This window comes from Mauremys mutica, chromosome 13, assembly GCF_020497125.1.
Source record: "Mauremys mutica isolate MM-2020 ecotype Southern chromosome 13, ASM2049712v1, whole genome shotgun sequence".
Classification (NCBI taxonomy): Eukaryota; Metazoa; Chordata; order Testudines; family Geoemydidae; genus Mauremys; species Mauremys mutica.
In genome coordinates, this window is record NC_059084.1 from 45226494 (window position 1) to 45248949 (window position 22456).

Consider the following 22456-nt stretch of genomic DNA (forward strand, 5'->3'; position numbering starts at 1 on the left):
GAGCTGGAGCTAGACAAATGCAGACTGGCAATGAGGTGCAGATATTAACAGTGAGGGGAATTCACCACTGGGAGAATTCCCCAGGGGTCGTGGTGGATGCTCCAGCGCTGGCAATTTCTGAATCAAGCCTGAATGTTTCTCTCAGAGATCTGCTCTGGGTGACAGGGGAACCAATTTAGGGAAGTCCTAGGGCCTGGGTGAGACAGGAGGTCGGACTCCATGATCACAATGGTCCCTTCTGGCCTTGGGATCTGTGAAAAGATCTCGTGGGGGGAGGAGGGGAGAGACAGAGAGGAGTCGTGGTTTATTTGCCGTGGTTTATTTCCCCGCGTGGGGGTGGGGGCCGGGCAGTGAGATGAGGCTGGTTTGTGATCATGTCTGTTCAGGCCTCATCTCTGCCCCCTTCTCCCTTCTCCTCATTCCATCATGGCCTCTCCCTCTGCACTGACCCCTCTGCCTCTGTTCTAGATCCCCTGCCGGCCCCCACACTCTCCCGGAACCCCTGGTACACAGTGTACCTCCCAGGGGAGCGGGTCACCCTCACGTGCTCGGCTCCTGGGCGTGAGCTGGCTTCGGGATACAGATTCTTCTATCAAGAAAGGCAGCAGCCCTTCAGCTTAGTCCAACCCCCGAATGAAGGCGCCCGGCTGGAGCTCACAGCTGGGAAGGGAAATGCTGGGACATACACCTGTGCGTACTGGAGGTGGGAATCCAATCGTGTGATCTCATCTTGGAACAGCGACTCCGTCTCCATCACAGTGACAGGTGAGCCCCTGGTTTTCCTGCTGTTTGATGGGAGAGTCTCTAGGGATCTGACGCCCACCCTGTGACAGAGCCTCAGGTGCGGTTCTTTAGAGCTGCTCTGGAGCAGTGCCTGGGAGGGCCCCTTCCCTGTGTCAGCCCCGTAGGGTCACAGTCTCACCAGGGGCCATTTGTCAGCAGCGCCTCCTGGGACTGAACCTTGGAGCCCTCAGCACCCCTGGGTCACGCCCTGAGCTCCCTGCAGTGACAGCACCTCATTGCACACCTGAGACAGAGACCTGCACACGCAAAGGGAGCAACACACCCCCACCTTCCTTACGCTGCAGTGACTCCCAGCTAGCGCGGTAACAGCAGGAGGTTTATTGGCTATTTCAGAACCAACCTAGAAAGTCCTTAGTTACCGTCGAGAACAGGACGTTACAGCAAAGTCCATCTGGGTCAGTCCGGAGTCCAGTGTCCTCTGGCCCCTCCCTAGTCCCAGTCCCTGAGCGTCTTCTGCTGCCAGCAGCCCACACTGAGCAACCCCACCTGGCCCCTCCTCAGTCCTTTGTTCTTGTTACTGGGGAAACCTTGTCACCTGATCCTTCTCCTTGGCCCTTTTTTCTCCAGCTGGTCACACCCCACTGCTGTCCTGCAGAGGGTGGGACGTCCATGGGACTTGGAGAGGGTCCAGTTCCCAGTCCTGCCACAGACTTTCACCATGACCTTGGACCAGTCACTTCCCTTGGGGATCTCCAAGGAGACTAAGGGTGTTTGGTGCCAAAATCCCATTGAGATTTGCTGGGGTTCTAACTCCTTTAAGTTCCTGATTAATTCTGGGCCTCAGTTTCACCAATTTGAATGGGGACAATTCCTCCTCTTTTCCTTTCCAGGGTGGGGTGATGGCACATGCACGAATGTCCATGGCATAAAAAGATGCCAAGGTGAGAGGAGCCATCTTACCTCTGGATTTGGCCCTGGGGCGACCGCTGCTGGAATCCTGTGTCCAGTTCTGGTCTCCGCCATTCAAGGATGGTGATAAATTGGAGAGGGGGCAGGGTTAGGGTTCTGATTAAACTGTTGCAAAACCTGCCTAAGAGTGAGAGACTACAGGAGCTCGAGCTGTTTAGCGTATCAACCAGAAGGTTCCTACCTGGGGAACAGAAATTTGATAATCGCCGGCTCGTCAATTGAACAAAGATCAAACACAACCCAAAGGCTGGGAGCTGGAGCTAGACAAATAGAGACTGGCAATAAGGTGCAGACTTTAACAGAGAGGGGGATTCACCACTGGGACAATTCCCCAGGGGTCGTGGTGGATTCTCCAGCGCTGGCAATTTCTGAATCAAGCCTGAATGTTTCTCTCAGAGATCTGCTCTGGGTCACAGAGGAATCATTCAGGGAAGTCCTAGGGCCTCGGTGACACAGGGGGTCAGACTCCATGATCACAATGGTCCTTTCTGGCCTTGGGATCTATAAAAAGATCCCAGAGGCTGGGCTGACCCTAGTTATTTTGATGCCCTATGCATCCCCCCACCCTGGGGGGCTTTGTGGAGCCCCGGACCTCCACAGGGAGGCCGTGCGGGGTCCCAGACCTACGCCTGGGGGCTGTTTGGGGGTTGTGCCCCAATCCTCCGAGGGGGAGGGAGCTGGCCACTTCCTGCGGGAAGTCGAGTGATCCAGCCCCACCCTGCTCTACTCCCCTGGGTCCCACCCACTCCTGTAACAAACCCCTATTCCAGGGGTCCCCAACGCGGTGCCCACAGGTGCCATGGTGCCCGCGGGGGCATCTAAAATACGCCCGTGTCCTGGCCCCTGGTGGAGCACCCACCGAAATGCCGACGAATTTCACTGGGATTTCAGCGGGGATACCTCTCGATGATGATGCTTGTCGCCGACAAGTGACGTCATCGAGAGGTGTAGCCACCAAAATGCCGCAGAAATTTGGCGGCATTTCAGCGGATGCTCCACTGCCACCACGGTCCTTCGTCTGGCGCCCGCCAGACGAAAAGGTTGGAGACCGCTGCTCTAATCTATGTCTGAGTTATTGAAGTCCTCATCCCGTCCCCCTTTTCCCTTCTCCTCATTCCATCATGGCCTCTCCCTCTGCACTGACCCCTCTGTCTCTGTTCTAGCTCCCCTGCCGGCCCCCACACTCTCCCGGAACCCCTGGTACACAGTGTATCTCCCAGGGGAGCGGATCACCCTCACGTGCTCGGCTCCTGGGCGTGAGCTGGCTTCGGGATACAGATTCTTCTATCAAGAAAGGCAGCAGCCCTTCAGCTTAGTCCAATACCTGAATGAAGGCGCCCGGCTGGTGCTCAGAGCTGAGAAGGGAAAGTCTGGGACATACACCTGTGCGTACTGGAGGTGGGAATCCAATCGAGAGATCTCGTCTGGGAACAGCAACTCAGTCTCCATCACAGTGACAGGTGAGCCCCTGGTTTTCCTGCTGTTAATGGGAGAGTCTCTAGGGATCTGATCCCCACCCTATGACAGAGCCTCAGGTGCGGTTCTCTAGAGCCGCTCTGGAGCAGTGCCTGGGAGGGCCCCTTCCCTGTGTCACCCCCGTAGGGTCACAGTCTCACCAGGGGCCATTTGTCAGCAGCGCCTCCTGGGACTGAACCTTGGAGCCTTCAGCACCCCTGGGTCACGCCCCGAGCTCCCCGCAGCGACAGCACCTCATTGCACACCTGAGACAGAGACCTGCACATGCAAAGGGAGCAACGCGCCCCCATCTTTCTAAAACTGCAGTGACTCCCCCCCAGGCCTCTAGGCATCAGCCACACCCGATATCTGGGTCTCTCCAAAGAGGAAACAATCTTTTCCCATCACCTCGTTAGCCATGCAGCACATAGGGGAAACTGAGGCACACACCCTATTAATAGAAAATTGCCATATGGTCACACTCCCAACACCTCAGCTTTACTCCCTGCCTCTAGTCAGGGCCACTCCCCGCATCTCAGACACTCTGTGGTGGGCAGGGGAGTCGTATCTGACTGCAAAGAATGGGCACTGAGAGGGCACCGCTGTGGGGTAGCTCCAGCCCTGGGGTCCCAGGTGGGCACTGCTCGGGGGAAGCTCACACCGCTGGAGACCTGGCTGGGCATTCTCCGGGCCACCCACTGTGAATCTTCTTCTCTGCAGCTGCCTGGATTCCTCAGTGATGATTTCTATCAGGAGAGGGATTGGTTACTGTCATGTTACCCTGACCCCCTGCTGGCACCAATACGCCACGATCGTCTGCTGCCATCGCGTACCAGAGGGGAAGGTGCGACACTGGGGTGCTCGGCATTCAGGGGTGAAAGCACCATAGGATACAAATGCCTCTCTCAGAGCAGGGATTTGGTCTCTGAAGAGATCCCTGGTCCCAGTGGCGTGACTGGCTGATGCTCACAGCTGAGACAGAGACCACCCATCCTGTATCTGTGCTGTGCACTAGGCAACCCAGTCTAGCCAGTGGATCCCACACAGAGTGTCCCTGCCTCCTGCTGGGAACCATGTGGGCACTGTGCAGGGCTGGGGCTCAGTGAGATACAGGGGAGCAGTGAGAGGAAATGCAGTGGATGGAAAAACTCCCCCCTCCCTTCCCCACATCCACCCTGGCTTCCTCATTTCAGCTGTGGTGTATTTCCCAGGGTGGAGGGTGGGGGCTGGGCAGTGAGATGAGGCTGGTTTGTGATCATGTCTGTCCAGGACTCATCTCTGCCCCCTTCTCCCTTCTCCTCATTCCATCGTGGCCTCTCCCTCTGCACTGACCCCTCTGCCTCTGTTCTAGCTCCCCCGCCGGCCCCCAGGCTCTCTCAGGACCCCGGGTACACAGTGTATCTCCCAGGGGAGCGGGTCACCCTCACGTGCTCGGCTCCTGGGGGTGAGCTGGACTGGAGTTATAGATTCTTCTATCAAGAAGGGCAGCAGGAGCCCAGCGTGGTCCAACACCCGAATGAAGGCACCCGGCTGGAGCTCACAGCTCAGAAGGGAAATGCTGGGACATACACCTGTGCGTACTGGAGGTGGGAATCCAATCGAGAGATTTCATCTTGGCCCAGCAACTCCATCTCCATCACAGTGACAGGTGAGTCCCTGGTTTTCCTGCTGTTTGATGGGAGAGTCTCTAGGGATCTGACGCTCACCCTGTGACAGAGCCTCAGGTGCGGTTCTCTAGAGCAGCTCTGGTGCAGTGCCTGGGAGGGCCCCTTCCCTGTGTCACCCCCGTAGGGTCACAGTCTCACCAGGGACCATTTGTCAGCAGCACCTCCTGGGACTGAACCTTGGAGCCCTCAGCACCCCTGGGTCACGCCCCGAGCTCCCTGCAGTGACAGCACCTCATTGCACACCTGAGACAGAGACCTGCCCACGCAAAGGGAGCAACGCGCCCCCACCTTCCTTACACTGCAGTGACTCTCAGCTAGCGCGGTAACAGCAGGAGGTTTATTGGCTATTTCAGAACCAGCCTAGAAAGTCCTTAGTTACCGTAGAGAACAGGAAGTTACAGCAAAGTCCATCTGGGTCAGTCTGGAGTCCGGAGTCCAGAGTCCTCTGGCCCCTCCCTAGTCCCAGTCCCTGAGCGTCTTCTGTTGCCAGCAGCCCACACTGAGCAACCCCACCTGGCCCCTCCTCAGTCCTTTGTTCTTGTTAGTGGGGAAACCTTGTCACCTGACCCTTCTCCTTAGCCCTTTGTTCTCCAGCTGGTCAAACCTCACTGCCGTCCTAGAGAGGGTGGGATATGCATGGTCATTAGTGGCTGGGCATCAAATGTCCAGGAAATTGGAGTGGCCATTGTCTTCTTGGGCTCTGCATGGGCATGGGCCCCATGCCCCAGGCCACTAGGCATCAGCCACACCTGATATCTGGGTCTCTGCAAAGAGGAAACAATCTTTTCCCACAACCTCGTTAGCCATGCAGCACATAGGGGAAACTGAGGCACACACCCTATTAATAGAAAATTGCCATATGGTGACACACCCCAACACCTCAGCTTTACTCCCTGCCTCTAGTCAGGGCCACTCCCCCCCATCTCAGACACTCTGTGGTGGGCAGGGGGGTGAAAGTACCAGAGGATATAAATTCTTTTCTCAAGTCAGGGATTTGGTCTTTGAAGGGGTCCCTGGTCTTAGTAGAGTGACCGGCTGATGCTCACAGCTGAGACTGAGACAACCCGTCCCTTACCCCTGCTGTGCACTGGTCAACCCAGTCCAGCCAGGGGATCCCACACAGAGTGTCCCTGCCTCCTGCTGGGAGGCATATCCCACACATATCCACCCTGGCTTCCTAATTCCTGTTTAGTACTTTCCAGCTACTGCTAGGCAGGTTTGATGGGTTCTTCCCGCTTCCCCCTCATTTCTGTCTCCATCTCCAGAATGCAGAATATGGGGTGAATACCCTGATGGGAAAGGGGGGTCTTGGGGTTGAACCATTTGCATCAGCAACACTTCCCTCCTCCAGCGCTCTTTCTGCCCCCCACTCCCCCTAGCATGGAGAGTGTGGGGTAGGGAGAGCCCAGCCCCACAACTCCCTGGGGTGAGCATGTTACTAGCTGAGACTCCAGCACCCACCAAGCAGGAGGGAGAGTCCAGCAGGGACCAGAGGCTGCTCATTTCGTGGTGCGATCCCATCCCAGCTGTCCCCCTCCCCTCTCCCATCCAGGTGGGTGGGGATTGGAGCTCAGGCTGTGGGAGAGGATCCAGCCATGCTGTGCTGGGCCCAGCAGGTACTGGGGAGGGGGTGCTGTTCCCACAAGTGTACTGGAGAGCTCCCCCATGTGTATCTGCCATCAAGTCTGTCACAGGCATTGGGGCACGAGACAGGGAGGTGGGGATAGGGAGAGGCCCTGTGCTGGGGCCTTGTTCCCCCATCTGCTCTTCTCCTCACTCCCTGGGGTCTTTCCTCTGCCTCCATTCCAGACTCCCTGCTGGCCCCCAGGCTCTCTCTGTTCCCCCCCTCCCCACACACACACCATGTATCGCCAGGGGGAGCCGCTCACCCTCAGCTCCTGGGCCTTTCAGAGGGATGAAATCCAGGTTCTACTGGCACTTGGGTGAAAGCCCCAACCCCAATAACTGCCTTTGCATTATGGAAAGATCCCATTTCCTGCAGTCGATGAGATGAATGAATGTCACACGCACAGAGCAGAGCTGGTCATCTCCAGCAGGGAGTAGTGGAAACACACACACACACACACACAGACACCCTGTCTGTATGAGCCAGTCCCTTCCAGATCCACTTCTTCAGGGACAACCAGAATTGTATCAGAGGGGGAGCCGTGTTAGTCTGGATCTGTAAAAGCAGCAAAGAATCCTGTGGCACCTTATAGACTAAAACCAGAGAACTGACACCAGAGGATTGTTCTTATCTGGTTACGGTAACACTGATTTCATTCAGCCGTTGTGGGTGTTGGGATCGCAAGCCAGAGCGTACACCTGTGATTACTGGAAGATGGAGTCTGGACGAGAAATCCCATCAGAGATGAGCCGACCCATCTCAGTAGCAGTGACAAGTGAGACCTCGTCTCCTGCTGCTTGCTGGCCCCATGGCAGGGTGTCTTTTCTCCATGTACTGGGTGAGATACAGCCCAGTCACTCAGCTCTGGACGGGGCCAATCACTGGGTCAGTTTCAGCCCCGTCTCCAGTCAGTGTCACTCCCTGGGTCCTTGAGCACCCGGGTAGTTTGGAGGTGCAGGGGGTGGGGTGCTGGCTGTGATATGGAGATAGAAGGAGGGGAGCTCCCAGGCAGCCAGTAGAAGTTTCTTGAGTTCATAGCAGGATTTGATCACCTGGGGTGTTAATTGAAACCCAGCTTTAGGGCCAGGACTGTAACATTCGTCAGTATCATAGAAACATCGATTCGGAGGCCAGAGGGGGCGACTGATCGTCTGCTCTGACCCCCGGCAGAGCACAGGCCATGGAACCGCCCTGGATTAACCCGGCTTGGACTAGGGCAGCTGTGTTAGAAAAGACACCGCATCCAGACTGAAAAATCCCCAGTGATGGTGCATCCCTCTGCCCCGCTCTGGTGCTGGGAGCCGGACGCAGGTGATCTGGCCTGATTGTCGGAGCAGGGCTGGAACTAGGAAGGAGGTTGGAGCCAGGCAGAAAGCAGGATGGGAGCGGAGCAGGAACAGGGCTGGAGGCAGATTGCAGGAGCCAGGCAAAGAGCAGGGTCCCTCGCAGCAGCAGGACGTCACCGCTGCTCTGATGGGCCCTGGCCAGGTCATTTCCTGGTTTAGGTAATAGGTGTCAGCCAATCAGGCAGCCCCAAGCCTTGGGTATCCCGTCAGGCCACCCTATGCGGCCTGACATGCCAGCATTACTGAGGAGCTGCGTCATCTGTCCCCCTTGGTGGTGAAGAGGGAGCATCAGAGACCCTGGTTCCCCACCTGCCCTGGGCTCCAGACCTGCCCACTCAAGGACCCCAGCTCTCAGGTCCTTAGGACGGGTCCCCATGTGCTTCATGGGTCTCAGTCCATCCACCCCGGCACCCTCCAATGGAGCAGCTGGAGCCTTTTGGAAGGGGGGCAGCAGAGCTGTGCAGAGCAGCTTGGGATGATGGGGAGGCAGGGGGAACCTCTGGGTGAGGCTGGCTGAGGGGGCAGGAACTCATTTCATACCAGGGGGGTGTTGTTATTTACTTGAGTAGGACGTCATTGCTAAAGAACATTCTCTCCATCCACCCTCAACTTCCAGTCTGTTCATCTGCCCCCAAACTCACTCTAAGCTCACAGAACTTGATATTCGTAAGTGGTGACTCTGTGTCCCTGACATGCTCAGACCTCGTCTTCTGCTGTTTGTTCACCCTGGGGCTGGGTATCTCTGCTCCAAGAACCGGGTGTGACACAGCTCAGTTTCTCAGCTCCAGATGGGACCGTTCACCGGGTCAGTTTCAACCCCTGTCTCTGCTCAGTGTCACTTCCTGGGTCTCTGGATCCCCTGGTGTGTTTGGAGGGGGCACAGGTGCTACTTTGGGGTTTTGGGGGCTGCCAGTCAGTAGTAATATTTGAAAACTTAGGGAGGTTTGATGGAACAAACTCCAAATCTCCCCCATCTATGGTCTCTGTCAGGCCCCGGTGTCATAGAATCATATTATCTCAGGGTTGGAAGGGACCTCAGGAGGTATCTAGTCCAACCCCCTGCTCAAAGCAGGACCAATCCCCAACTAAATCATCTCAGCCAGGGCTTTGTCAAGCCAGGCCTTAAAAACCTCTAAGGAAGGAGATTCCGCCACCTCCCTAGGTAACCCATTACAGTGCTTCAACACCCTCCTAGTGAAATAGTGTTCCCTAATATCCAACCTAAACCTCCCCCAGACAAGCCGTGGTGGGGTTGGGCTCCCCAATGGCAGGGAGAGGCTCCCAGATGATCAGTACATTTGTCATTTAGAGGGCACTGCTTTGAGGAAGCTCGCAGCCCTGGGCACTGCTGTGGGGAGCTCGCTACATTGTCCATTCTAAGCCTCCAGACCTACCGCTTCATTCGTGATTATCATCAGGAGATGGATCAGTTAATGGCATCTTAGCCAGTTCCCATGTTGGCACCAATATGCCGGAGAGGAATAATCCGCTGTCTCCTCCTGGGTAACATGTGGGCACAGGGCAGGGTTGGAGCTCAGTGAGGTGCAGGGAGTTTCCCATGGAGAAGTCTCCATCCCCCTCCAATTCCTGAGATGAATTTGACCTGGTAACATCTGCCCCTCATTTCCCAGGCCTTCCAGATATCCCGGCCAGGTCGGACCTTCTGTATCTAACCCTGAACCCTGTTTTCCAGACCCCCTTCTGGACCTGTCCTTCTCCCTGAGTCCTGATCTCCCCGGTACCTGCCCAGAGAGCCTGTTCCCCTCACATGCTGGGCTGCCCTTGGGATCACAAAGCTGAAGGATCCAATTCAACATGGTGTGGGCATGGAGCATCTCAGCTCGGGGCTCATTCAGGGGCAGCTTCACTCATCCCTAGAGCATTGCACAGCTGGGGAGCTCTGGGTTCTGCACCTGTCTGTACCGGGTACCCTGAACTGGCCATGAGATACATGTTGGGAAGAACCATTCCCTCTCCATCAGCTGGACACAGAACTGGGCATCCAACATGGTCACCTTGCACATCTACCCTCTGGGAAGGTAGAATCCCAGCAGGGCATCCAGCTCTCATAGTCTGGCCCAACGGGGCAGGAATCACCAGACGCTCTGGGTCCTCCCTATCTACAGAGAGCTCCATAAATATCAGGGGCTGGGGCATTATAACGGAGATGTGACAGAAAACTAGTCAGATTCTGGTGACCCAGGCCACATTCTGACCCCCACATCTCAGACCCATAGAATATCTGAAGGAGGCCTTCTCCACCCCATAGCCCAGCTCTCACTTATTTCAGTGGGGAGCCCCTCAGGGTCCTGAGATGAAGCAAGAAGTTCTGGAGAGAGCGCACAGGTCAGCTCTGAATAAATTGAATTCTGGGCACCATCTCCATATTCCCCCTGCCATGTCCCAGCTGACCCCTCCCCTTTGTTGCTCCCCACAGATCCCCCTCCCCAGCCAGTGCTGGAGCTGGATCCCCCGTCTGGAGTGGTGAGTGAAGGGCTCCCCCTGCTCATCACCTGTGCAGTCTCCAGAGATGCCCGCGAGGGGAGATTTCACTTCTACAAGGATGGAGTCAAGATCGTCCCAGGGGACATGGGATCTGAGATCAACACCACGGAGCCTGGCACCGGCTCAATGAATGTCTCTGTGCTCAGCATCCCACAGGCCGGTCCCAACAACGCTGGGAAATTCACTTGTGGGTATGAGGAGAACGTGGGTGCGAGGTGGATCCCATCCCCCAGGAGCCGGGCTGTAAACGTCACTGTGAATGTCACCAGGACAGGTGAGACTTCCCTAATTTCTTAATTCACCTCCCTGTGTTGCTCCCGTTCGAGGAGAACCGTCCTCAGGAGCTCTGCTGGGAAAGGGAGGTCGGATGAGGTGACAGATGTCACATGGGGATAGAAAACAAAGTAGAGATGAAAATCCCCCTTCTCCCCCCAGGTCCTTTCTATCTATGACACTTCCATGGCCCAAATATCTGATTCCCTCACTATGTTGTTAATAGATTTAGCCCAGAGGTGGGCAAACTACGGCTTGCGGGACCCTCCTGCCCGGTCCCTGAGCTCCTGGCCTGGGAGGCTACCCCCAGCCCCTCCCCTGCTGTTCCCCCTCCCCTGCAGCCTCAGCTCGCCCCGCCGCTGGTGCAGTGCTCTGGGCGGTGGGGCTGTGAGCTCCTGGGACAGTGCAGCTGCAGAGCCCAGCCTGACCCGGTCTCTGTGCTCTGCAGTAAGGGGGCAGGGAACAGGGTGGGTTGGATAGAGGGCAGGGGAGTTTGGGGGAGTGGTCAGGGGGCAGGGGTGTGGATAGGGGTTGGGGCAGTCAGAGGGTGGGGAACAGGGGTTGAATGGGGGCAGAGGTCCCGGGGGGGCAGTCAGGAAAGAGAGGGGGTTGGATGGGGTGGCAGGGGGCAGTCAGGGGTTCCGGGGTTGGTCAGGGGACAGGGAGAAGGGGTGGTTGGATGTGGAAGGAGTTCCGGGGGGGCCATCAAGAATGAGAGGAGGGGTTGGAGGGGGTGGTGGGGGGCAGTCAGGGGAAGGGGTTCTGTTGGTGGTCAGGGGATGGGGGGGTGGATGGGGCAGGGGTCCTGGGAGGGCTGTCAGGGAACAGGGGGGGTTGGATGAGGCAGGAATCCCATACAATTTCTGAAACCCGATGTGGCCCTCAGGCCAAAATGTTTGCCCGCCCCTGATTTAGCCCTTCAGTGTCCATTTTAGAGATGGGGAATGGAGTCAAGGAGAGGGTAAGTCCCACAGGGGGCCTGCGGGAGAACAGGGAATTGAACCCCAATATCCAATACCCAACGCCAACCCCATAACCACTGAACCATCCTTCCCCTCTTTGTAATGAGGCTATCACCGACTGAACGGGACACAGTGAACAGTGTCAGAAAGCCCTTCACCAAAATCTGATTCCTTTGTGGGTTTCAGAACTTTTCTCAGGGCTGTCTGGCTGTTCTCATGCCCCTTCCCTCTCTTTTTTTATTCTGCTGCGTGAACAGCCTCACACTATACCCGTGATGTTCTGCTGACAATAGGTGGCATCTTGTTTCTGGTTGGAGCCATTGCTGCTCTCATCTGTTACTGCAGGAGGAAGCAAAGAGGTGAGTGAAAGGGGGAGATGCACCGTGATCGCCCATCTGCTCCCTTGATATGGTCTAGCCAATAACTATTCTGCAGTAATCAGCGTAAATAGTTTTAAACCATTAACAACCACAAAGCAGCATGCCATGGTGCGGGCATGGAAACCAAATCTAAAACATGCCTGGCAAATGAGGTACGTACCTTTCAGTGAGAAGGCCGTGTTTAAAAAGAAGATAGAGGTGTAAAAAATATGTTTTCAAATGTATCTTGGTACGTATTTATTTTAATAACACATGTTGTCAAATAACCAACTCGGCTGAAGCTTGATTTAAGACAGTCAATCAATCCTTAATACAGCGCTCTATAGAGAAAAGAAAGGAAAACGAACAAACCCTCTGAGCCTGGAGAAGTGTTGGCAGCTTACTTCACTTCTAATTTACTCCCCCAAATTCACACCTTACATACCGGTTTAAAACAAAGAAAATCCTTTCTTGTGTTTTGATTTTTTTTAAATTAATAAGCCAGTGACACCTGTGACTAGTTTATCACTACTGGGGCTGTCTATCACCACAATTAGCTATTAATGACTTGGACAGTAATCAATACATTATTTAATGGTTTGCAGTTATACTGATTATAGAATACATGTGTTGTAACAAATATTCCCTGTAAATGTTGGTAACTACTAGTGTTTTATTAACCACAGTGAGCATTTCTAAGCATCCCTTATAAACTACACCAGTTAGTCTATTGCAATGACATGTCATTTACTAGCAGTTGCTTTCTGGATATCTGGGTAGGTCAAAAAGGTCAGGGTAAAAGTAGAGTGGATAACAGTGTGAGTACAGACCAGCTATGATTATAGACATTCATTAGTCTAAACAAAACACTCTTTGGTAGTAGAGTTTAGCTAAAAGGATTCTGAGCTTTGGGGCCTAGGAATAACAAGAGTTGTATATACAAAAGAGAACCATAAAAGATTACTACCAATAGTAACATAAAGAAACAGGTAAAGAAACAGGCTTTTGGGAGGCAGTAATCTGTGTTTTCAATCAGCAGATTTTCAGTGCATTCAAAATAGTTGAAAACCATTAACAGGTTTTGTGCTGGGGACTGAGGGATTTGTTTAGTGGTTAGGGTTAGGGTTAAGGTTAAGGTTAAGGAGAGGGTAAAGTATAGAATTAGTTGTGACTGGGGCTCCAGAGGGGCCACACTGAGATTGCTCAATCAGGGCAAATGGCAAACAACGGGGCAGATGATCCCCCAAACTGATGGTTATTCTAATACTTAGATTTACCAAGCTAGCAACGAAACAGCTTCCACGATACCTGTCTGGTTACCCAGAAGTGAAATGGTGTGTTCCCTTAAAGCAACCCAGCCTTGGGCTCCCACCCAGACAGCCAAGTCAAATATTAACGAAAATTTTGTTCATCATATAAAATGCTCTACCAATCCCCAAGGATTGGACACTTACCCACCAAGTTAATGAATAACTTACCCAAATATGCGCTTCCAGCCAATTCTTATTAACCTCACTAAGGTGTATTAAAAAGAAAATGAGAGCATAGGTTAAAAGATCATTATACGTACAGGTATGAATGGAGATCTTAGGTCAGTTTCATTATAGAGATGGTGAGCTTTAGAGTTGCAAAAAGTCCTTTCCGAATAAGTTCCATAGGTTACAGTCCAATGTCCAGGCGATCCAGAGTGGAACTGGAGACCTCAGTCTTGCAACTCAAATGTCCCCTGATGAAGCTCAAGCAGATCGAAGATAACAGGATCAGCACCCAAGAGTTCCTTTTATCCTGTGTTTCTCTTGCAGCCTCTCGACCCCATACAGTCCTTGGGTTAGCAACAGGCAAAGCATTGTCCCTTTGAAGTAGGCCTCTTATTTTCTAGGCATCACTGGTAATTAGCTACATTGATTAACATAGGGTAATTACCCATCTTCAGCCATTAATGGGTAGTTTATTAAAAACTTCAAAGAGAAATAAGAAGGATGATATTACTACATTCGCAGTTCATCTAAGTGTTAGCATCTCTCTTTGATCTCTGAACTAACTGAATACAGCCACAGACAGGAACAGTTACATTGTCAACATCTAACAATATATATGTAAACACACAAAAAACACAATCATTATCTGCTAATCTGTCTGTAAAGGTTGAATCTGGGTCAATTAGCCTGCAAGTTGTGTAACCTTTTCTGGCCTCGTGTCACACTGGGGCATAATTTAAATCTAGGAATTAGGGGATTCATAGAATTCAAGGCCAGATGGAAACATTAGATCATCTACGCTCCCCTCCTGTATATCACAGGCTGTTAATGTCACCCAGGCACCCCTATACTGAGTCCACCAGCAGAAAACAGGAGGGACCAAGGTCCCACCAATGCCTGGACACACTTGAAAGGGCAGGGGATTGATTGGAAGGGACATGCTCAGAGATCCCAGCAGGTGATGTGTTCCCTGCACTGCAGAGGACGGGGAAAAACACCCAAGGTCCCAGCTGCTTTGAGCTAGGGGCTGAGGATGAATAGCTGCCATTGTTGTGTAAGAAAGTGGGATGTGGCAACAGAGATCAAAGATCAACCTTCCTCTTGCAAGGCGGAGGTGAGCCATGCAGGTAGACCAGAAATCTACAGACTGTTACAAAAACCAAACTCTGGCTATTGTGTTTGAATATCAGAGAGTTCCCCTGTTGGATGCAAGCTGTCAGTGTCTTCATAACAACAACACAGACCTTAGAGCCTAGAATCTAGATCAAGGGTACACATAAAATAGGATTTAGAATTAGGGTCAACATTACAGTGATACTTCAGGGTTTGGGTTCAAATTGAAGTTTGGGCTTCTGAGGTTCATCTTAAGTGTAGGTTGTGACTCTCAAAGGAGACAAAGAGTCATTAGACGTTCAGTTCTTAATTAATTTCATCAGGATTTGGGCTTCTATTTCCATTCTAAGAAACCCTGTCACTAATTAGCTGAGTTTGGGCTTAGGGCTACATATTTCATTTTTAAGGTATTTACATCACCACCATTACCAAAGTGTCTGAGCACGTCACAATCTTTAAGCTCTTTATCCTCCCAACAGTGCTGAAAGACAGAGAAAGACAATTATCCTCATTTCACATGCGGAACAATGAGACACCATGGGCCAGAATTTTAAAGGTATTGAGGTGCCCAACTCCCATGGTGTCCAAGATTACACAGGAAGTGGGTGGCAGAGCAGACAGTCCGAACTTGGTTTCCCCATAGCCAAGGCAAGAGCACTGAGATATGTCCAAACTTCTCCTCAGGTTGTTAGTGTCAGTTGTTACGGTTGTGGTGAGGGGGCTGGGTTGTGGCTAAGCAATAGCTCTAAGGTTAGATGTGAGCATGAAGATCATCAGTTGTGGTTATGGTTAAGTAAGGGGTAAAATAATTTCAAACAGAAATATTTTCATGCCTCCGGGATGGGAATTATATACGTAAACAAACAGAGATAAATTGTTGTCTCCATTTTCACCCTGTGCCCTGGTAGAAGCTGCAGAATCACACACGTACAGAAATCAACAGGTAAAAAGATGAGTGCAACCTCTTTCCCCAGATTGCACATTATAGCAAGTCATTTCCTCATGGTGCTCCAAACTTCATCTCCATTTTTATCTGGTTCTGTTTTAGTTCCAAAGCCTCAGAAAAGCACCGAGGGATCTGAACCTAGAGTATGTGCCAGAAACCTGCATCCTGCTCATGATAATCAGGGATCTAAAGCCAGGGTTCCTGGTGCAGAGCAGGTGGAACAGGTAACAAAATGGATTTATCAGCTAAGCTTCAAACCCAGGCACAGTCCAAATGCCTTAAAATTGCACAGCCTGAGACTTTCCTGCAGTCCTGAGATAGAGCTGCCTGTCTGGGGTGGGGCAGACAGAGAACAGCCACAAAAAGATGCTGCACAGGGTTTGTTCATCCAGGAGGCAGGGCTGGGAATTTGTCACCCCTTTCACCATCACCCCAAACCTCCCTGAATCACTGAAATGTAGGGCTGGGAAGGGACCACAAGGAGTTATCTCATTAGAAATTTTCTCTTAATATCCAACCTAAATCTCCCTTGCTGCAGATAAAATCCATTACATCTTGTCCTACCATCAGTGGACATGGACAACAATTGATCACTGTCCCCTTTAGAATGTCATGTTAGAAGTTATCATGTTCCCCCTCAGCTTTCTCATCTCTAGACTAAAGACGCCCGATTCTTTCACCCTTTCCACATAGGCCATATTTTCTAAATGTCTTATATTTTTTGTTGCTTTTCTCTGGACTCTTTCCAGTTCATCCACATCTTTCTTAAAGTGTGATGCCCAGACCTGGACACAGCACGCCAGATCAGACCTCCCCAGTGCTGAGTAGAGCAGGATGGTTACCTTCCACGTCTTACACATGGGGTAGCCGTTTGTCAGCAGCATCGTGCTGTTGCTTCATATGGATTTTGTGCTCCACTAGGACACCTCTCCTGCAATTCTCCCGTCACATCAGTTATAGCCCATTTTGTACTGCTGCCTCTCAGTTTTCCTTCCTCAGTGGAGTACTTTGTAATTCCCTCAATTTCATTTTACAGATTTTAGGACAATTCTCCAATTTTTTGAGCTACCTTTCATCCTGTCCTCCAATATCCTTGCAAGCTGTGCAACCAGTCCGTGCACCCCTCCCTCTCACCCTTTCTCCTTCCTCCCCAACCAGAACTCTGAAGTCACCTACGCGCTCATGGAATTCCCGGCCTTGGAGGCCCAGGCAACCCAGCCGAAAAACAAAGCCAAGCCTGCTGAAGCTGAGCATGTGCTGTATAGCGAGGTGGTGACAATGCACACCCGAAAGGCAGCTAAATAAGGAGGGGAAACCCTCTCTACGGTCTCTCTGCATCTCCACCTCCTCCAGGCGTCTGTATCCTTAGCCCTTTATATCTCAAGATCCCTTTCATACCCCTTGGCAAAGAGCACACCCAACACACTCTTGTCAGACTATTTAGCCAACCAGCAGCTTGTCAGGTATCATATAAAAACTTGTGACCCACTGCCCAGGAATATCACTGTATGATGTATGTACGGGCTGTGCAGAAAGAGTTACATATCTATGCCGGGTGTAGTTGCTAAGCAAGTGACAGAGTCCTGCGGCACCTTACAGATGTATTGGAGCATAAGCTACCACTCTGATACTTGATAAACAAGGTGGCCCTAGACAAAGGAATGTGGACTTATGAGTCTCCATGCATCAAGCAAACTGGCAGATAAGAAAAACAGGATGGCTTGTGTGATGCTGGGAAATCTGATCTCTGCCCTTGCCGGGCTGCCGGCATTAGCTAAGAACTGACAACCTCATAGCTGGAGATCAGAGCAGGTCACCTGTATGTTCGTTTTGGTCTAAATAGGTAACAGTCTTCTATGAATGTCTTTAGTGTTTAGACTCTATAAAATGCTTGTATGTTGCTGGCTGCATTAATCTCACTGATAATGTCAATATCCCGTGTTATAAGGTGATATTTGTTTGCTCTGTAACTGTAAACGCCCACACAGTCTGGAGAGAAGCACGACCAAGTGTGAAATACGACTTTGCCACAGGAGGGGTTATTTCCTGCCCAGCAAAAGGAGGCCCATAGAGACCTGACAGACCACTGTGGAGCATCAGAGGATGAAACTCTTTGTTGATTGTGTCCCCTCACACATGAAGAGGAAACGTGGATGGGAACTTGTCCCGTCCTCGTCACATCTGGGGGAAGAGAATAAAAATCCCTGACGAGAAGAATTGCGTCTTTTCGGCTTTTTGAACTCAGAGGGGCCAGAGACTCTGAACTGAAGCCAGAGATCCCCAGGGGCTGCCTCCTAAGTCTGTCCTGAAAGACTCTTTGAACTGACAGATCACTACGAATCTGTCACTCTTCGAATTTAGATTGTAATTTATTGGCGTGTAAATGTTTTCTTACTTTAATCTGCTGATAACGCTTATTTTTTTCCCTAGTTAATAAAGCTTTAAATAGTTTAGCACAGGATTGGCTACAGGGGTTGTCTTTGGTGTAGGATCTAAGGTACCAGTTGATCTGGGGTAAGTGACTGGCCTCTTGAACCTGGAAGCAACCTGAACGTGATGTGATTTTTGGTGTAAGTGACCATTACAACTAATTCCAGTTTGTCTGGCTGGCAAGATAGACTGGAGACCCTAAGGGGGGTGTCCTGTGACTCCATGATAAGGCTGGTCTAGTGATCCAGGAGTCCACATTTGTTACTGGCTTGGTGAAATCTAATTATAGAACCAATCACCAGTTGGGGTTCGTAGTGAGGCTTATTGGAAAGCCTGGAATGTGAGCGGGCACAAGCCCGCCCACTTCTAAAGGCCTCTCCCCCAGCCTTTAGAACTGATTCCAACTGATTACTTGGGACAGCTAATGAGAAAACAGGGTCAGGAGTGGTGGTCAGAGGTTCAAAACGAGGGTACCGGATGGAGACACCGAGCAGAGGACACCAGACAGCGCTCACTGCTCCTCAAAGCTGTCAAGGGAGCCAGCGGAGGCTGCCCAGTGGAACTCTGCCCAGAGATGTGAGACCAGGGAGGAATGGAAATAGGCCCCACAGTCGCAGAGCACCCCCTCGTTGGCATCCTCCTCCTGCTGTTATAGATGGTGACTTTGGCCAGGGCCAGGAGAAGGTTGACAAGGAGGTCTCGCGATTTTGTGGGGCCAAGGATAAGGTGTGCAAAAATAAACAAGTGTGGGGAAAAGTGCAGCCAGAACCAGAAATAGGGGCTGCAACCTGGCGCATTCGAGGTAGGCATGCGCCAGGTTCTCCCTCACACCGCAGAAGGTGCAGGCCTTGGGAATGGGGATGAACCATGCCAGATAGAAGCCTGTGCTCATGGATCTGTGAAGGAGCCGCCAATCGATATCCCCGGTGGGCAGTGGGACCAGAGTGGAATAGATACAGGCCCACCGGGGCTCCTTACCCATCACAGGTGGTAAAAAGTCCCACCACTTTGTGTCGGGGTGGGACACGAGGGTGAGGAAATGCAACATGTGGCGCACAAGCGTTTACAGTTGGTCTCTAGGTGCAGGTCGGAAGTGAACTGGCTACAGGGTGCACAGCCAGTTTGAAGTATGGGGGTGGGGAAGCTGGGGGGCTCCCAGAACAGGGTCCTGATAAAAATGTCCTAGGGTCTGTGGTGAGGGGTGGGTGAGGAGCACCTTCTCGCAGGGCCCACCGCAGGAAGACGAGAGAAAGGGGTGACAAGCCAGCCCCCTTTCCTGGAGTACGCGCAGGGGGGTCGGAAGGGTGGAAAGCTCCATGTGCTGACCGAGCACCTGAGGATCCATCCAGTCCCCCCTGTCGTAGTCTAGGAGGTCAACAACCCTGGTGGTTTCTGCCAGGACCAACCTCCTGCGCACCGAGGGAGACTCCGCCACCTGCACACGTAGATCGGGGTTGTGTAGCAGCAGCTCCGTGAGGGGATCAGCCCCCTCGGTGGCCACAACGAACCTTGTCGCTGAAAAGAGCTTCCAGGTCTGGAGGAGGTCCTGGTAGAAGACCAGCAGCTCGGAGAGGTCTCATCGAGACTTCTTGGGTGGAGAAAAAAGAGCTGCCGGTTATATCGGAGCCCTCGGAGGCGGCGGAGGAAGATCTCCGCCAACATGCTCCACCCCGGACTACCCGCACCGTAAAGGAGTCTCTGCAGGGCCTGGAGGCGGAAGACATGGACCTGGCTCCCTCCCTCCCTCCACCAGGGGAAGATGCAGATCCCCCGCAGAGACCCAGTGCAGTCCTGGCCAGAAAGACTCCAGGGCCGTCCTCTGGAGCCTGGGCAGGGGCAGTGGGAGGGGATCGGGGAGAGGGACTGGGGTTAACCACTCCTCCCTTCTAGGCTGTGTTCAGGGAAGGAGGATGCCAATGGGCCAGGGACTACAGGGGGCACCGGGGGAAAGGGAAGAAACAACCTCTCCTCCCTGCTTGGCTGCAAGCAGGGCAGGAGGGCGCCAGCGGTGGGGGACTCAGGGGCAAAAACAGGGGCACAGTTACGGGGTAGGGACACTGGCTTGTCCAGCTGCACTGGGAAGGGGAGAAACTACAATATCTTCAGGGCTGTGAACAGTGGGGGGGACACCTGAAAGGGGGCACACGCGCATGGGTGCAAAGGTAAGAGGGGCTGAGCTGGGGGGAGCAAGGGAAGGTAGGGGGGAAAAGGGGAAGTATAAAGGGCGGGTCGTGGAGCTCAGTTGATCTGCAGCCCCTGCAGGAGACAGACGCCTCCTGCCCACTCCTGAGCCTGGAGACCGAAGAGGAGCCTCGCCGAGCTGGGGACTGGCCAGAGCTGCTGGAGCCGCCTGCTGCGTTACACACTGAGAAGTGGCTGCGACTGCTGCTGGCTACGTCTCCGGGCCCGAGGAGACAGAGGTCACCCAGGGACACCCCGAGGGGAGAGGAGGAAGTGGCCCAGGGATAGCGACTCCCGTCTGGCTGTATTGCTGCATGCGCGCAGTCAGCGTGTGGGCTGGATTCCCCGCTGACCCAGCGGCAGTGCACCCCACCACCTTTAGGGCCCAGGCTGGGACACGGTGGAGTCAGATGGGCCCCGGTTCCTCTATGCCCTGCTGCCAACCCCTCCCCTGAGGGGGCAGCCTCCCCACCATAGCCCAGGAGGCCTGTTTTAGCCTCCCGTCCGCCGGAGCCGGGACGTTAGACAATCCACTGCTCTGCCCTGCCCAAGGCCTGAGCCTCCCAGACTGATCCAGGCCTGAGCCCCGAACCGTCACTGCTCTGCCCGGCCCGAGGCCTGAGTTCTTAGAGTGCTCGGTGCCCCCTGGCCTCAGGGCTGAGCCCGAGACTGTGTGGTGCTGAGCCCCTGCCCAAGGGCCTGAGCCTTTGCTGCTTGTATCCTGCCTGCCCTGAACCTCGGACCTGCTGATGACTTTGAGCCCTCTCCACCCCGGAGTCCCACACCAAACCCTGCTAACTCCCTGGCAGTGGGCGGTGCCCACTGACACAGCGAGGCGGAGTGACTTCCCACCGACCCAGAGCGGGAGGGACCACCCCTAACCCACTGCAGAGTATCTGCCCTGTTTGACACACTGCCCTGAGGCAGGGACCCATGATGCTCAGCCCCTCCGGACAGCGCGGCTGCTTGAATCCAAGCATACGACCAGGGAAGTACATTTGTATCTATGATGAAGGGACCAAGCCAACCGAGAGCGCAAATGTACCAAACCAGGAGGAGAGGGAGAACTTTGCCTGGGTTTACTTTCTAAAGAATATATTTTAAAGTCAGTCTGTGGAACTCCTGTGCTGTGAGCTTCCCCGCAGCAGTGCCCAGCCGGGACACCAGTGCTGTGAGCTTCCCCACAGCAGTGCCCAGCCGATGTACCAATGCTGTGACCTTCCTCACAGCAGTGCCCAGCCGGGACACCTGCGCTGTGAGCTTCCCCACAGCAGTGCCCAGCCGGGACACCTGCGCTGTGAGCTTCCCTGCAGCAGTGCCCAGCTGGGACACCAGCGCTGTGAACTTCCCCACATAAGTGCCTAGTGATTGCCCAGTCTTTGTTGGTGGGATGGGGCCCCCAAGACCACCACAGAGTATCTGAGATGCAGGGACTGGCACTGACTAGAAACAGGGGGAGAAACTGGGATGTTCAGGTGGGCTTCAGATTTCCAGCAACTCTCCCATCAAACTGCAGAAAAACGGGCTCACCTGTCACTGTGATGGAGATGGGGGCACTGTCTCTAGATAGGATCTTTCTATTGGATTCCCATCTCCAGTACGCACAGGTTCACGACCCAGCGTTTCGCTTCTCCGCCATGAGCTTCAGCCGGGCTCCTGCGTTTGGGACTGTGTTGGGGAGCTGCTGCCTTTTTGGATGGAAGGATCTGTGCCCCAACACCAGTTCATGCCAGGGAGCCTCACACCTGAGGGGAACCCGCTCCCCTGGGGGTACACTATGCAGAAGGGACCCCAAGAGACTGCTGGGGAAGGCCGACTAACTACAATAGCAGCAGAGGGGTCTGTGAATGCTCCAGCAGCCACCGAAATGCAGCCGTGTCAGGGGTGTGGCAGAGCTCAAGCCCTGGGATGATTTCTCCTCCCATCATGGGGTCCTCCAGCCGGGTCACTTTAAAGACTCTCCCCTGTGGGGATAAACTCAGATAAACATAATTCTCCATCTCTCCCCAGGCTCCCCCTGCCCCCGCAGCCCCTTCACCACTCCCCAGGCTCATCCGGCTCTTGCACAGACCAACGCTTCCTAGGACTTTCCCTCTGGAGACCCTCTTCCAACCTCAGAGGTGCTTCTCCTCCTTGTGTCTAGGAATCCCGGCCCCCATTCCCGGGGGTTGGTAGGGGAATGAAAACTGCCGCTCTTTCCCAGGGCTCCAGACCCAAGACGCTGTGCTGAACAGCTAATACCTGCTCCCTGAGACCCCTCACAGGTGCCTCCCGGACTCCTTCCTACCTTGGCTTCCCTCCTGGCCCTTTCCCCAGCCCCTCCCTGGGCTGTCTGTGCGGCTGCTTCTCTCCAGACATTCAGTCCAGTGACCAGAGAGGTGGGAGAGCTTCTCCCCACAGC

At 53.4% G+C, this 22456-nt stretch overlaps 1 protein-coding gene and 1 long non-coding RNA gene across 2 annotated transcripts; both read left to right on the forward strand.

The window, feature by feature from the left end:
• Positions 1 to 4284: 4284 nt before the first annotated feature.
• Positions 4285 to 10977, forward strand: LOC123347455 (Fc receptor-like protein 5). The gene is made up of 3 exons (XM_044984870.1): positions 4285 to 4816; positions 10246 to 10587; positions 10928 to 10977. The coding sequence occupies exons 1-3, from the start codon at positions 4426 to 4428 to the stop codon at positions 10975 to 10977; spliced, it is 783 nt and encodes a 260-aa protein (XP_044840805.1). The 5' UTR covers positions 4285 to 4425.
• A 797-nt stretch (positions 10978 to 11774) lies between these two features.
• Positions 11775 to 17903, forward strand: LOC123348638. Its single transcript, XR_006573227.1, has 3 exons — positions 11775 to 11907; positions 15547 to 15668; positions 16603 to 17903. It is a non-coding gene; the product is annotated as an uncharacterized LOC123348638 (long non-coding RNA).
• Positions 17904 to 22456: the final 4553 nt, after the last annotated feature.

What these genes read in the sequence shown, in the direction of transcription:
- LOC123347455 (XM_044984870.1), top strand. Translation starts at nt 4,426, where the DNA reads ATGTCTGTCCAGGACTCATCTCTGCCCCCTTCTCCCTTCTCCTCATTC. An exon ending in CATCTCCATCACAGTGACAG is followed by an intron (nt 4,817 to 10,245) that starts GTGAGTCCCTGG and finishes TGCTCCCCACAG; the next exon opens with ATCCCCCTCCCCAGCCAGTG. An exon ending in TGTGAATGTCACCAGGACAG is followed by an intron (nt 10,588 to 10,927) that starts GTGAGACTTCCC and finishes CCTCCCCTGCAG; the next exon opens with CCTCAGCTCGCCCCGCCGCT.